The sequence below is a fragment of the Xyrauchen texanus genome, chromosome 42 (genome assembly GCF_025860055.1).
Source record: "Xyrauchen texanus isolate HMW12.3.18 chromosome 42, RBS_HiC_50CHRs, whole genome shotgun sequence".
NCBI classification, from domain to species: Eukaryota; Metazoa; Chordata; class Actinopteri; order Cypriniformes; family Catostomidae; genus Xyrauchen; species Xyrauchen texanus.
In genome coordinates, this window is record NC_068317.1 from 10445935 (window position 1) to 10463449 (window position 17515).

Consider the following 17515-nt stretch of genomic DNA (forward strand, 5'->3'; position numbering starts at 1 on the left):
CATATCCATTTATAGCCTGGCCGCAGGTGCATCTAATGATTACATCAGCCAAGGCTATAAATTCCGGTCAATGTTCATTGACGTGTTACACACACTATTCAGCTCGGTCACAACTAGGATTGTTCCCCCGTAGTGCTTAGCAAAAGCGCAGCATCTCGTTCCGCTTTTTTCAGGGAACAAGGGTTACACATATAACCTGAGATGTTTCAGAAAGAAATTGTTACTGAAGTACCAAAGTGGCATTCAACTGATCACAAAGTATATTCAGGACATTAATGATGTAAAAAACAGCATCATCACTATTTGAAAAAAGTCATTTTTTTATCAAATCTAAACAGGCCCCATTTCCAGCAGCCATCACTACAACATCTTATCCTTGAGTAATCATGCTAAATTGCTAATTTGCTACTAGAAAATCACTTTCCATTATATCAAACACTGCTGAAAGCTATTTGGTTTGTTAAATGAAGCTTAACATTGTCTTTGTGTTTGTTTTTGAGTTGCCAGTGTATGCAATAGACTAGCATGTCTTAATGTCAATATTAGCTAAAAAATAGCAATAAAGAAACTCTAGAAACTCATCAGCCAATCATTGTTTTGAGAAATGAAGGCTATACAATGCTCGAATTTGCCAAAAAACCTGATGATTTCATACAGTGGTGTAGACCACAACTGTCTCTAACAAGGACAGAAAGAGATGTGGAAGACCAGATTTACAACTAAACAAGAGGATAAGTACATCAGAGTCTCTAGTTTGAGAAATAGACACCTCACATGTCCTCAGCTGACAGCTTCATTGAATTCTACCCGCTCAACACCAGTTTCATGTACAACAGTAAAGAGAAGACTCAGGGGTGCAGGCATTATGGGAAGAAGTACAAAGAAAAAGCCACTTTTGAAACAGAAAAACAAAAAGAAAAGTTTAGAGTGGGCAAAGAAACACAGACATTGGACAACAGATAATTGGAAAAGAGTGTTATGGATCTTAACCCCACTGAGCTGTTGCGGGATCAGCTAGACTGTAAGGTGCATGAAAAGTGCCCGACAAGACAGTCACATCTATGGCAAGTGTTACAGGAAGTGTGGGGTGAAATGTCACATGAGTATCTGGACAAACTGACAGCTAGAATGCCAAGAATCTGCAAAGCTGTCATTGCTGCACATGGATAATTTTTTGATGAGAACTCTGGAGTAGTTTAAGAAGTTCTGATTTCTTTCCATAAGAGCAAAATCTGTATAATTCCAAACTTTTGGCCATCAGTGTATGTGTGTGTGTGTGTAATGTAATGCAATTTAATTTACTTTTTCAGTGTCTTTGTCTTGTTTTTCCATAAATAAATATTAAATAGGCAAGATATTTATTTGAGAAATTTAAGGATGTTTAGATATTTTTAAAATAATTCTAAAAATATTTACAGAATTTTATGCTTGAAACAAGAAAACCCAAATTCCCTGTGGGGTAGGCAAAAATATATTTTTTGTGAAATGTTTTTAGTTAACTTTAAAAACTACACAAATACTGATAAATATATATGGGTTTTTTTGCAGTGTAGAAACCTCTTTTCACAATCTAGACAAGACATTTTTTGTTCTCTTTAAATATCCTTTTTCATTTGGAAATATATCACATTTTGTGAAGTGAAGTGGGTTGCAAAAACTCTAATATTTTGTATTTTCTTTATCATCTGTTGTTTACCATTTGCCCATTGTACATATCAGGTTGACATCTGGACCACTGGTGACATCAGAAATGAGGATATATGATCAGTTGTCCTGTTTTTCTCTTCTGTTCTCTATAGCAACAGACTGACACCTAGCAACCATGATCGGATACAGCGGCTACGGCAGGAGTTCCAGCAGGCCAAGCAAGAGGAAGACCCTGATGACCGCCGTCACTCCTACAGCTTTCAACAGCAACCATGGGTGAGTGTGCAAGACATCTCCAGCAAATAAACTTCATGTCACTGTGATCTGTCTTTATTTTGCGCCACTAATTCTGAGAAAACCTCAGCTTAGCATGAGATACGACCCTTAACCCTTCCCAATATGCACCTCCTGGCAACGATATAGAAAAAAACTCAAATGAGTTCTTAGATGACCTCTAGTGTAATGTGTAACGCAGATGCCACTTGGTATGATATTTTGAATCTATTGCAATGAAATTCAGATAATTTAATTGTGGCTTAAGTGCCCATATAGTTTTTAGGGCCACACATACATGGTGTTTGTTATATAAGGAAGTTTGTTTATTTTTGTATTTCATTGGAGAAGAAGTGTGAGCTTGTTTCATTATCTTTACTAATGCATCTCACAGGCTATTTGCCCTCGAACCTTGCTTGTGTTTGTTAGGTCTATGCTGAGGTGAATGTGTTTTAACACTGTGTCCTTGAAAGTCACTGCTTCATTTATAGTGAAAGGTTAGAGGCTAGGCATTATTTTATTCTTATCAGCTAGTTAAAATAATATACACTGCTCAAGAAACTGGGAACGGATTTGCGAGGGGTCAGAGGTCAAATAGCTGTGTATCTTTACTCTGTGATGGCCCTGACATAGCGGTCTGTCCTGTTACTTCCTGTTAAATGCACTGGGGGGATTTTAAAAGATGACAGACTAATTACCTCGAGGAATAGAACCATTTCCTAAATTAGAGGTCAGCTCTTTGACCCTGTCCTCCCTGCTACATATTTGGCCTCCATTTTTCCTCCCTGGACTTGAATAGCTCTACAGAGATTAGAATGTGTTAAACGCAATTAATGCAGTAATGCCGTCTTTCAAGGGAGATCAGAGCTGCAGAGACAAGCTCAACCAAAACAATTGGCATCTCTGACATTGGATACATAAGTTGCTTAAAATTAAGTAATTTCTACACCAATAGCGACATTAAACTGAAATAAATGTATTTAAAAAATATTAAACAAAATTGTCTTTTTTATTTTATTTTTTTAAATGTGAGTGGTACTTACCCATGCTGTAGCAGCCGTGATGCAAGGGTGTTTCTTGGGTGTTCTGGGTCGATGCTAGGGTGTTGCTTGGTGATTTGTAGACCGTTGATTGGTGGTTGTTTACTGGCCTAAGTTAAAAGATCCCACCCCCAAGTCTATGATATTCTGGTCCCTAGATATGACTTGGGTTCCTCCTTCAGTGTAAGAATATTGGATTGTTTTGCCTATTTTTTATTTTTTTTTTGCCTGGCAAAAATTGCAAGTTTGAATGCTTAGAAAAGTATTAGCACACCTGTTCTCATCTATTTGAGGAGCATTTTGAGGTATCACTTGTGTCCAATTCGCAAACGGTGCAGGGAGATTTAATGGAATATTTTGGTTTCAATACAAGTTAAGCTTAAACAAAGTGGAACAAAAGCGAGTGCTTCAAAAGTGGGGTATAAACTTAAGGTGCTCTATGGTCAAGGTGTCATACTAGTCCAAAAAAAAAAAAGGCTAAGTTACCATGGAACCCTTAATACATATAAAGCCTTTATTATCACATGGCAGAATACAAAATGATAAAACTCTCCTACATATTTCAGCATGTGATATTAAAGGCTTTTATGTATAAAGAGTGCCATTTAGTTTATTTTTTTCTGGACAAGTAAAGCTTAATCTCTGGCAGGGGTCAAGATGTTGATTGAAATGCAGGTGCGAAAAACTTCATATAAATAAAATAGCTTGCTAATCTTGCTGTTGCTTGTGTGCTAGTGATTACATGATTAAAATGACTTAATATATAATATATTTAAGATTCCACACAATTTCGTGATCAAGCAAATTTGGCACAGCCAAATGGCACTCTTTGTCAAAAAGTTTGCAGATCCCTGATCTATGGTATTTTAAATGGGGCCAATTTTTGGAGGGTTTACAAGCAGAAATGTATAATTATAATTTTATAAAAGCACTTAAATTAATTCTTATGTTAAAACGTTTGTGTTATTTGAGCTGTAAAAAAAGTTACATAAAAAATGTTACTGTTGTTTTGGGGTTTACAGCGTTATATCGTCATTGCAACAAAGTAGTAAAATTGAATATAACTTTACAATCACGATAACATGCATTTTATTTACATCTTGTGGCTATACTTGTGAAACTGTGAGTATTTTAACATTTACTGATTGGCACCATTCACTTCCATTGTAAGTGCCTCACTCTTTTAAAACGAGGAGGTAGAAGTCTAAATTCATTTTTGTGGTAATCAACATGATGCCACAAATGCTGTTGATTTATCTTAACTAATGAGTAACACTAATATTGCCTTAGCAACCATGACTTATGAAAGAGGTATAATAAACATGTACCAGTTAATGACAGTTCAGTCAAGTGATGACATAGGTGTTTGAGTTTAACAACGCACACGGTTAACTCTTATTCTTAGGCATTAGAGAAGTGGAGTAGCTTGTATTTGCCTCTCTGTTTACAATATGGATGGATCAAAGCCTCTCTCTGTGCCTAATGGTGTCACATTGTCTGAGTTTCTACTGAAGGTAGTAAAAGCCTTGTTTGTACAGTGCTGATTCAGAGGAGTCAAGCTGGAAGGCGCCTAATTGCTTTTGATAGTTTAAATTGTTTAAAGACTAGAGGCATTTTGCCACTATAGAATACACTTCCTCCCTCGAGTGTCTCAGGTCTACTGTATTAACTGGTGATGGGTCGGCCTCTCAGACGGGTCGGTCTGAACAGGACTGGTTTTAAATAACAAACATGTTAGGTGAGACCCAGAGAAAGCCTTTGAGTCTTTCAAAGCACGATTAGACGGGCAAATTTTCCGAAGTCTGTGGTTTAGACGTCAAGCCTGACTGATTTCTACACGTGATGTGTGCCATTGCTCAAGGGATTGGTCAAGGGGATGTTGAATTACAGGAGCATTTTGCAAAGGTGGTAAATCACTATGAAATTGCTTCTGTGTATGTCTTGTTGGTCTATGAGCTGCTATTTTATTGACACAAGCAATAAACAGTAATTACAGCGCTAAAAGGTTGTGTCAAACAATAGCTGAGAGGTGTGCGTGTTAATGTGTAATGCACTCTGGCTGCACTGGTCATACTAAAAGTCAAGGATGTGATAGGTGAGATTGGGGCTAATTGACACACTTTCTAATAAATATATTTAGCAGAGTAGGTTAATTTTTTTGGAACTCAGTTTCTGTATTGACACATTCCTTAATGTCTTAACTGTAAGAAAAGATAGGAACATTTCCACCATTATAAACCAGGAAAAACTGTGTGTAACCAGATTTTGTGACCAAATAGTGGGGCATGTTGTCATAATATTTAAGGGAAGTTGTCAGAATGGAGCCTGCCATTAAACAGACTATTATAGGCTTTTAATACATTTAATCATTAAAACAACTTTTTTTTTTAATTAAGTGTTTAAGGGTTAAAACAATTCTAAACCATTGCTTTTGCCAACAAATATTGTCATTAATAAATTGTATACATTTATATAATTTTAAAACACATGTGCCAGCTTGCCCCAGTAAAAGTGACAATTTGCCCTGACCACACATATATGAAAAATACACTTATCCTGAGAATACAGTTCAACATTTTGTTTAAAATTGACATTGATTGTTTAGGTGACCCTTGCCTGAATGTATGATAGTGTGACAACTAGCCCTGGTCTCCCCTATAAATTAAAATGTCAGACAAAATGTAATCAGACATAGAAAATCCATATTAATCAACCACATTTCTGGATACTGGGAAAGAGGTGATCCCCCACCATCAACCCGCAGTGTCTGGTGTTTACAGCTCTGTTAAGGTTTACATCTCAAAGTAAAGTAAGAATCAGGTGGTCCAGGTGCTTCGTTCCTGCATTGCATTAGAATCACACACACACACATTCTATCAAAGCGAATACAAACATGTCTGACGTTGATTTAGCGTCTGCGAGGGCCCGTGAGCGCTGTGGTCCTGTTGCCCTGTAGAATTAAACAGCAGTCAGTTGAGAGAATGATGGTTTAACAGTGTAAGAGAGCGTGAGGGAGATGTTTGTTGTCATAACAGTCTTGTTGATCCTGCTGTCATAAGCTTGATATAATGATGTTATAAAACTGTCATAGCAAAGTCACAGTCCTCTGAGAGCATTCATAAATTCTTCTGGGTGCACTGCTGTGATGCCATTGTTTTCTGTAATTTATATGCAGTATACTCCTCAACCACTTTATTAGGAACACCTGTACACCTGCATATTCATGCGATCGCCATCTAATCAGCCAATTGCATGGCAGCAGTGTAATGTATAAAATCAAGCAGAGAAGTCAGTAGCTTCAGTTAATGTTCACATCAACCATCAGAATGGGGAAAATGTGATCTCAGTGATTTAGATCATGGCATGATTGTTGGTGCAGACGGGCTGGTTTGAGTATTTATGTAACTGCTGATCTCCTGGAATTTTCACACACAATAGTCTCTAGAATTTACTCATAGTGGTGCCAAAAACAAAAAATATCCAGTGAGCGGCATTTCTGCAGATGGAAATGCCTTGTTGGTGAGAGAGGTCAACAGAGAATGGCCAGACTGGTTTGAGCTGACATAAAGGCTATGGTAACTCAGATAACCACTCTGTACAATTGTAGTGAGCAGAATAGCATCTCAGAATGAACAACATGTCAAACCTTGAGGTGGATGGGCTACAACAGTAGAAGACCATGTTGGGTCTTCTGTCAGCCAAGAAAAGAAAGCTCAGGCTGAGAATTTTTTAATGTCACCATGTTTCATGTGTGGTTATAGCATTTTTCACCATGGGAATGCCATGGTTTTCTTTAAAGCACCCTGGAGAATCATGTTAATAACATGGAATATGAACATTACTTGTGTTTTAAATGGCCATGAAAAGCACTTAATTCATTAATAAGCACTTCATATCAGCCTCGTTACAGGTTCTCAGCATGTAATGCAAAGTCTCCTGGCTGTTATTTATAGCTTTGATTATAAATAATGTACATTAAACCTTTTGTGTCCCTCAAAAGAAAATCGCAGTGGCTTGAAGCAATGAATGATTGCCTTTTAAATTGGTAGCTATGTGCAAAACTCCCAACTTTACATCAAACGCCTCTCAGTTTTTATGAAGAAAAATGGCTAAGTACACTCCAGATAATTTTTCAAACCCAGCGTGGGCTCTGACAGCATGTGAAGCACATTAGGACAGTGATTAAGGTGTGTTCCCTCCATTCATAATTACCCAGAGAACTGGAAGAAAGCCGTCACCAGGTTTTTATGCACAGGAATGAGCTGCATTCTGATCTGTAATAATCGTCCCGTGGCCAGAGCCTGTCACAGACCTCCACCGGTAAACAGACAATTAGTCCTGTCTTGTTATTCCTCCGTTGTATATCATGCCCAGCATTTTTTGCCATGACATTCTTTTCAAGATGTTTGTCATAAAGACCATGTTCCTTCCAGAGGCTTGCCGCCCCACCTCAGCCAATAAAAATCAATCTTTTGTTAAGACGATTGGAGGCCACACAAGGTAAGGAAGTTTTATGCTGGTGCCTGGATCACACAGGCACACAAATGCTTTCATTAGGCCCGTATTTACTTGCTTCTCTCGTCTTTTAAAGGATCTCTGTGCTGGCAAGCATTCATTGACTGGCTGGCTGAATAATGCTGGCTGAATGTTGGCTGAATTATGTTAATAATAAAGAATAATGCTGTTGATTTCAGGACTAAGACGAACCAGCATGTGTGTCATTCCTTTTATGCAGTACAATTTTCATATACCCATCACGTCTTAATGTATTGGCACATTATATTAAACTCATAGCTTTTTAAAAATGGAAATCATATTAGTTAGTTTTGTTCTATCACAATATCACGTGAACATAAAGGCAAAATAATGACATAATTTTATTTATTTATTTTTTCTATTTCCCTGGATTTTATCAGTCTTTCTAGGAATTCAGTCCTTTGTCGGCCATCTTTTGAATGCTCTCAAGAGACTATTTCCTGTTTTACTTGAATGGGGAAAGACCCAAATCTCAAAAACGGTTGGTTTACAATCAAAGAACATATTTCAAATCAGTAATACAATTTGACAATAATGGAATCATAAATTGTGCTTCTTTACCTCATAGTACATTAAAAAACTAAAATTTCCTGACTTGTATAGCTAATACGTATGCACGTTCTCGAGTTGATTGACATGCAATGTCTATATCTAAAAGGTGATTGGCTCTTTTACCTGTAAGGCGGGACTTCCTTTCTATATCCATTGACCACTGGGTGCTAAGAGCTCCTTGGTTGAGCAATACAATTTCTCCCAATCATTTTAATTGAAGTGGCCCTTCTCTGCTAAATAGTCTCTGGTTTTATACATGTATTACATTAAAAACATCCAATTTATCAAGAAGTATTCCTTGTATTTCTTCATTTTCCATTTCTCTAATCAAAATGTTTCAAACAAAACCTGATTTCTTGGGTATATTGTTTTAATTGGTAAACTTGTTATCGATGTTTCCATGTTCTCAGTGTTTCTTTCCATATTGCTATTATTTTGTAATATTACTTTAATTAACAATAGCCAGTTTTTTTCCCTTTACAGACGGCTGTGGCTCAGGTGGTAGAGTGGGTTGGCCACTAATCGCAGGGTTGGTGGTTCGATTCCCGGCCCACATGACTCCACATGCCGAAGTGTCCTTGGGCAAGACACTGAACCCCAAGTTGCTCCCAATGGCAGGCTTGAGCCTTGCATGACAGCTCTGCCGCCATTGGTGTGTGAGTGTGAGTGTGAATGTGAATGCTAATTCTTGTCCTCATACTCTCGACCCACTCTGGGCAATGGTCAAACAAGTTTATCTCTCAATTTAAAATCACCACTGTTCTCTGAGCTTACACACACTGTAAGCTCAGGGAACAGTTGCTGTAGACAGGTGAAAAGAAGTATACAACATGATAATGAGCCGGGTAGCGGTAGATAAATCCAATGCAGGTGGAGATTATTATCCCCCTGTGAAATAAATGTGAATTGCCTTGTTACTGTTATACCGTATACTCCTCTTCATGTTTAGTAGATTTAAAACTAGATGACAAAAATGTGATTACCCAGAGGAAGGGCACTATTTCTCTTTCAGAACACTGATCCTAGTGTAATACACATGGACCTTTTAACCCTCATGTTTGTGGCCTGAGAGAGTTGCCTGAAAAAGAAGAAGAAAGTTAACGTGTTGATGTGTCTGTCCATAGCTTCTCACATGCACAGTCTTCTCTCTAAGTGTGGTTTCCCTGTCTCTGTTTTAGATGCGAGAGACCTCAATGTCACAATTTGTGCAATTACGAGACATTTTTAAAGAATTACGCACTCTCATCCCACTTTCTCTTTTCACTTCCTTCTCTTTTTCTGTCCTTTCCTTCTATTTTCTCAACATTTTATGTATGTCTCACTTCTTGCACCCACCCAGTCAAGTGTATGAGTTAAAAAATTGAATCCATATGTTGTAGTAGGTCTGTGGAAGTGGTTGAGTGTATAGTCTAGTAAACATTGTTGCACATGGAGCTAAAGCATGTGTGCGCCGACCCCCATCTGCACCGCAAGCCCGATCCTTCTTTGATATTAAAGGCTCAAGGGTCACGCCAAATGGTAATCGCAACGATTATACGTGATTTAGAAAGTCTGGAACTGCCGAGCTACCTTTCCTCTCCTTCCATCTGTTTCATGCTTTCTTATGTAGAACTGGTGTAGATAATTTTTCATAATTATGTTTGTGTCTCTATCTAAGTACTTTTTGTGTTTGTTCAGGTGGGCTTCTTATTGCTGTGTTTGCTCCGTCTTTGTAAAAACACTGTTGGGGAGGGATCGTTTCTTTGTGATGAATGGAAAAGTGACTTAATTTCTGAACCATATAAAATTGCAGTATGCTTTTTCATATGGCCTGACTGGGCAACAACATTGGCTCAACTGGAGACATGAATTTGGGATAGCACTACCTGTTTTTGACCAAACAATGGCAGATGTGGGAGTGTCCTCTTTGTGTCCAAAATGGGAAGATCCTTATAATGGACACCACAACCAAATTTAGCTGCAAAAACTCTCTCTGTCTCTCTCTCTCTCTCTCTCTCTCTCTCTCTCTCTCTCACGCACACACACACACACACACCTGATTTTTGCTAGATGTGGTTTTCTTGTCCAGTCCAAATCTCATTAAAACATGTCTTTGCTGTGAATAATTACCTCATAGTTGCTTCTAGCAATGAAATAATTTCCTTTCCCCCACCTTTTTGGCTTAATATGCTGCTAGCTTACAATTTGCTGGGGCCTTTAGCTATTAAAATGTGTCTTAGTGGACATTTTCCTTCGTCTTCATCAGAAATAGATAAAACTGCCTGATTCTCTGGTTTGCAGTTAAACCTTTGCTGTAATGCTTAATTCTTCTGTTTTCCCCACATAACTCTGTCTTGTGAATGGTTTTACCGTGTGCCTCGCCGCATTAATGCAGTGTGTTTTTGCAAAGTCAGCTGTTTGTAGCACAAGTGCACACAAGTCTAATTGAGTTCGGGTGTGGTTTCCACATCTCTCATTAGCACATCCCTAAACAATAATGAGACCCCCATCCTGATCATGAATACTAAATTAATGCTCTGTTTGTTAAATCTTGTTAGCTTGCTAACTTGATTAATAATATTTTAACTCCATCCTAACATCTTCCTGCATATAATCAGGAATGAAATGTCTCGGTTACGCACATACACTGTTAAACATTTCAAGTTGGTTAAATTTTGAAACGAAAGTTCACCTGCTGCCTTAAAAACCGGAGTCAACTCAACTTAAAGATAACCTTTGTTTCAACTCAAATAGTTACGTTTTACAAGTTGTTTAACTAATGATCATTTTTGTATATGATCTCTGATTTATGAATTGCAACTCTGAGTATCAATTCAAGGAAACTCACTTTATCAATTCCTCACTATTTCAACTCACACTATCAAGTGAAGATAACTTAAACTATATTCATATAAATTTCCATTTTAAGTTAAGAGCACTAATGTTTTTAAATTGTTTCTTACATTTATTTCTCATCTTGACTAATAATGGCAAGTTTGCCAGTTTCCTTATTTAAACTAAATGAACTTACACCTTATCTGCTCAAAAATAATGTTACACAAGCTTTAACATTGGCTTGGGAATTCATTCCTTGTAGGACAACAGGTTCTAATAAAGACCGTTTGTAAAAACATCAATTTCATCAAATTAACACCCAGGTTTCTCCAATATTTTACAGAACTGGGAGAATGGTAGATAAGAGTGACAGAGTTATTGACAAAGTAAGAGAGGGGAAAATGAGAAAGAGCGGCAAATGAGATGGAATGAGGGAGATCTGGATGGATAGAAGGAGACAGAGAGAGTGAAAAGAAGGGTTAGGCCGTGTACAATGACACAACATAACTTAACTGCTTGTCAATTACTTTCAAACTTAAGGTGTACTCTATATGAACAAGTTCACATAACTTTTGACCTTTGAATGGTTTGAAAAATACTTGGTCATTGACTCTTATGAATATGCTGAACATTACCCAGTAGTAAACTCTTTCAACAAGCAACAAGAACAAGCATGAATGAATGCTCAACAGTGCAAAATGATAAAGTTTTCCTTCAAGTAAATGCTTCAAGTGTTAATATAACTCTTGACTAACATTCAGCCTTGTTTTAAGAACAATTCCATGTCTTAATTATGTAATCTCATAAAATACTAACATAAGGTACAGTATAGGGGCGTCACATCAGCATGCTTATTGTGTTTCTTTAGAGTACCACAGACACATTACATTAACACCTAATCCTAACCCTAACCTTCCCTTACAAATATTAACCATGGTTTTAATACAGAAACCATAGGATAACCATTATATTTTGTTGTAAAATCATAGTAACCACAAAATTAAACATGGTTACTATATAAACACCATATTACTATAGTAACACCATTGTTAATTGAATTAAAACTATGGCTTCTGTCATAAAAAACATGGTTACTATGATATTATTATACTTAAATATATGGTTAATTTTACCCAGATCAAACCTTTCTCCATGACCTAATTACTGCGAGGAAATCAACCTTTATATTCATTTGTATGTATTATTATTAGTATTAACAGAAATATAAGTGGAGGCAGGAAACAGGATGTGGAAAAGTGGGAATTGAACCTGGAACGTCCGCTTGATTAGAATATATTCACACCATCTTTACACACTACGACATTGAAGCAACACTGAGGGGGTCGGTTTGTCTGTAATTTCTGTGTTACCACCAGACTATTTGAGTGCAAATAACCGCACTGTGTGGCAGGTGCTATTTACACCTAGGACAAGTATTTTATTTTTCTCTGAAAACAACACTTAATATCTTATGTCATTCTTCTTTTTTATTACATATTTTATACCAGAAAATAAGACCAAAACACTCAAGGATATTATTGTGTTTGCGGTTCAGGGGCTTTCAAGCTCAAAAAACGAAGAAAACAAAAACACACACACAAGAGAAGTATCATAAGAGTAGCCCATGTGACTTTTGCTTTATATTCCAAGTGTTTTAAGCCATGCAATAGCTTTGTATGAGGAACATCCTGAAATTTAATTGGTTATTCACTGATAATATTCCTTACATCTCCTTCCTGCCTGCGAATATTCAAATTTAATTTTGATTGGTTTCGAGACACAGTTTCTATATTATAAATTTGATAAATGAATTAAAGCTTTGTACATCAAACTATTTGTGTGTTACTGAAATATGTTAATTCACATTTCAGGCCAGCTCGGGCTCTTACACGCCATCGGGTCGGCATTCTGTTTCTGTGGAGGTCCAAATGCAGAGACAGAGAGAGGACTCATTCACACAAGCCCAGAGGCAGTACAACTCCCTACCACGGTAAGAGAAGCTACACCAGCATAATACTCAAACCACTGAAACACATACACACAATCTCACAGGCTACTTCTTTTTACCACACAGTCTCCTCCTTATAATAATGCTAAATGAGGAATTTTTGCCTAAAGCACTGAAGCCTTTCTCTTGAACATTCATTCTGCAGTGTTTTCAAGTATTGTCTAATGTTGTGCTTTTTTGAAAACTCTCTATAGTCTCTTTAGGACTGTTTTATTTATCTTTTAGAGCAGATTGTTTTTTAGCTCAAGTTACACATTCATCCATAACCTATAGAAAGTATTAAAGGCCGAAACATACTCTCTGCAAGTACAGTATGTGAACGCAGATACTTTTAGCCAAGCACGCTCGATTTTGTTTCATAGTTGCATTCCAAAATTTGTCAAACAGCAATTCATAACACAACGCAAGTATGTGTTGCATTCTCAACATTGCCACAAGGGACGCTATAGCGTACACTAGTGTGAACTGTCCACTTCTATGGTGAGTTTTCTCTTTTAAAATAACTATTGTCATGGCAAATATACAAATAACTGTTTGAAGAGAGTATTGCTGAGCAAGTACGATAAGTTAAAGTCAATATATTTTTAGCAACTTACCTGAATAATAATGGCACAGACTTTTGAAGATAACTATCGCCTGAGGACTGAGGTTTGTTACCATCACAGTTACACAAAAAGCACTTTAAGCATGTTCAACCAGACCATGCGTTGGCAATGCGTTGGCCATGCACTCGTGGACTTGGATTAAGTATGTTTCTGACATCAGTTGAAATTGCCATGTTTATTTTTCGAAACAAAATTGTCTAAAAGACTTTTACAACAGTTTGGTCCCTGACCCTACCCTCATCCAAACTAAAAAGTACCATATGTTACCTAATTTTATTTTAGATGTTATAATACCATTGTAATACCATGCTTTTGTGGACATTTAACATTGTAATACCATACTATTCCTTGAAGTGGATTGGGGCTCCATGGTACTACAATTTGATACCATCACTGTACCATGGCACTGCCACTATGTATACAAGATATACAGTATATATATATATATATATATATTAAGAAAAAGAGGATTATCAACATTAAAACAATAAATCTCAAATGCCATGGAATATATTCTTGGAATGCTTAAAGGAACCCAATAAAAGAGTAATATTTTAATAAATTCATGCAAATAAATAATAGCCTTAAACCAAATATGTGTTCAATCGTATTTTCATGTCTCCCACACTCTCTCTGACCTCAGTGGCATTTCTCAGCTGAAGTCATCCCATTGCTGAAGTCATGTGGTCTGCTCTGTCTTACCTCTAAGCCCTCCAGAACAGCAAAGTCTGTCTTCATGCTCACAGGACTGAGAGAATTTGCCCCTCCTAAACCTAATAAAGATCATTCCGAGAACCCTTTTTTTGAGTGAAGTTTATCTTGGCAACCACAGTCTACAGATTGATATCAGCCCCATCCCTCATATTTATAAAGTTCTCTCTTTACTTTTTCTCTTTTCCCCTCCCCTTTGCATATTTGTCGTAAATGTCAATAAAGCTTAGAATGTTGCCTGCGGGCAGAGTTTGATATCAGCGTTTCTTCTTGCAGGCATTTGTATCTTCTTAATCTGCTTCAGTTCATGCAAAGCATCCAGGCAACAGACACCAGAGGAAAAATTCCAGCTTTCAGGCTTTACATATTTAACTGGGAGGGGGGTCGAACCTACTTAGAACCTACTTTGACTCAATATTTCAGTGCATTTTGTGTGTTCAACTGCAGAAAACTAAACTTTTAAACTGTACATTTTCTGAAGAATGTGCTAAGATCACCTCCATAATGCAAGGCTGTTCTGGCTGATTGCTAGGTGGTTATTTACTGTCCAAGTCAAAAGAGCCCACTCTCAATTCTCTATGATATTCTGGTCTCTTAAAATCACTCAAGTCCCATATTTAATATGAGTCCATGGGATTTTATCATCCACCATGTTAAACCATATGTTTGATTGCTTATTAAAGTAGTTGCACAGCTCTCCTCAACAAGAAACATGATTTGAGGTATCTTTGATGTAAGTAGTAGAAAATGTATGAGTTATGCGCAGACGTTTAAATGTAAAGTGTGTAATTCTTGCACCACTAATGGCACCAAACAGAATGCCAGATAATTTTAAGGACCCTTAATCTAGCACAAACACTCTAGCAGTTGAACTACCACACAAGATTGTAAATGTATTTGGTTATGTAATGCAAATGTTCAAATATATCGCCTTACAAGTCTTACGCTATAGTAAAAGTGCTTTAATGTCAATGTGTGAGGAACAGGACAAAAAGTATGTATTTATGAACTGATAATCTGTCGTTATACTCATGATTTGTTTTAAAAGATTATTCTGGGTTCAATGCAAGTTAAGCTCAGTCAACAGCATTAGTGGCAAAATGTTGATTACCACAAAAAATACATTTTGACTCATCCCTCCTTTTCTTTAACAAAGCAAAAATCGAGGATACAGTGAGGCACTTACAATGGAAGTAATGGCACAGAAATGTGAAACTTATAATAAAAAAATAACACTTGCATTAATTCTTCTGTTAAAACTTGTGTACTATTTGAGCTGTAAAGTTGTTTAAATTGTAATTTTTACAGTCATTTTATGGGTTTTTGGGTTTGTTGACATTACATCGTCATGGCAACAAAGTTTTAAAATTGTCTATAACTTTACACATGGGTTAGCAAGTGATTTTATTACACGGTTTTCTGGAATACTCGATTATGATTGGTCAATAGCGCCATCTAGCAGTCAGATAATGCTCTTTAACTACCGCACATCCGGGTATTAAGATGGATCAGACAGGTTCTGCGAGTTGACTCTCCTACTTGGCTCACTGTGCGATCTGTACAAGTAAGCTAATAAAATAATTTGAACTCAAATCAATGTTTCATGTGCATTTATTTGGGTTGATGCTTTGTAATATGAGGGAAAATGTACAGTCACTCAGTTGTTATCACAAAATAAACCCCTTCGGGGCAATACAATACCGTTCTACTTCGTGTCATGGTCCTGATCACCCTGTTGGGGGTTTATTGTGCGATAAATCAGCTGACTGTATAGTATCCCTTACTTATCACACTAAAATCATGTTTACAACACTGATATATAGTACTGGATTGCTGATGATGTCATATCAGTGAAGCCACTGCGCCTCCATATTATTATGCCCAAACATTCCAATGTCCCACAAAATCTCATTTCATAGAGTAAACATTAATCATTCAGTCACTGATTTTATATCTGAAATCTGCATGTACATCCCTACAATACATTTTTTTTAAAAAAAAGTCTTGAATTTTTCAATTTTCTTGAAAGCCCGAGTGAGTTGTGTACATCTGTATCAAACAGTATCCACCTCTAACAATCTTCAGTGGCGAACAGTTAACCGAATGTAAACACGTTCACTGAAACTGAGGTAAGATACAAACATACAATTTCAGACTTATTTATTGTGAGCATTGAAGTGTTTGTTCAGAGTTGCTTGTTTTATGTTTTCATCAAAAGAGCCTTTTTCTCGCGGTCACTCGCGCGTGTTCTCCCTCTATCACACGTGCAGAGAGGGAGACATGCAAAGCAAAGCTGCTTAAAATTAAACTGATGCGCTTGGTTTAAATGACAAACGAACATGTATTTATGACATGTATCCATGAATGACTACAGAGAGCACTTCAGTATGAAAACAAGCAAAATCCTGGCATTTATAAACCCTAGTCTGAATTATTTAAAGTACCTTTTGGGGGTAGGACGTATTGTCACCCTAAACAAGCAGATTTTACAGCTTTTCCTTGTACATTACAACTTGTGGACAGTTTTGACACTTCCTTTAGTGATTGTTTTGCTGCACTTATAGACTGAACACCAGGGCAGGCGAATGCTTTGACATAGCAATCCACATTTATCTGTGTTACGAATATTATTCAGAACGAGCATAGTAAAAATGAAACGTGATTGTCACTAGAGGGTGAAATGCGAATGTCATATCCACAGGTCGGAGATGGTGAAATGGGGATGCTTTCGCCTGTCAGTCATTGATGCCACAAATGCTGTCAATTGAGCTTAATTTGTATTGAACCTGGAACATTCCTTTAAAGAGAATAAAAGTAATTGTTGTGGTAGTGCCTCTAGTGGTCAATTCACCAGGAAACTGCCACTATACGTTCAACCTGCCGCTTAAAAAATATATTGCAAAAACAGGTAAAGTAACATGCTTGTATGAGACCAGGTTGCACCTACAAAACTTGACATATTTTTTTCATTTCAGTGGCATCTCATTTTCTTTTCTTTCTTTTTTTTTTAGCTCATTGCATTCGTAAGGTAATTGGTACATGGGTTATTGGAAAATGTCTACAGTATGTGTACAGTGTGTGTGGTCCTACCTACATGCATGGGTCTTGTTTTTATTGGCTTAAAATGCGGTGTAACTGGGATATGTATAATTACAGAATTAGTCCCCCCTCAAGCGATGACAAAGCCCAGCACACACATAGCAGGGGAAGGGCCAGCATCAAAACTCCTATTCCTTCCCTAGTTTTTTCCCAAGACAGTAGAGGAACTCCAAGGGTCGATAGAGAGGTTGACATACACGACTCCACAGGCTGTGGACATAATGACAGTT

At 37.1% G+C, this 17515-nt stretch overlaps 1 protein-coding gene across 3 annotated transcripts in view; it reads left to right on the forward strand.

Moving 5' to 3' along the window:
- LOC127635303 (partitioning defective 3 homolog) overlaps positions 1–17515 on the forward strand; it is a 605753-nt gene that overhangs the window by 577823 nt on the left and 10415 nt on the right. For all 3 annotated transcript variants that reach the window (XM_052115228.1, XM_052115230.1, XM_052115229.1), the window contains 2 exons: positions 1800–1923; positions 12734–12852. In XM_052115228.1, coding sequence (XP_051971188.1) covers positions 1800–1923; positions 12734–12852 — 243 coding nt within the window. The remainder of the gene's footprint in view (positions 1–1799; positions 1924–12733; positions 12853–17515) is intronic.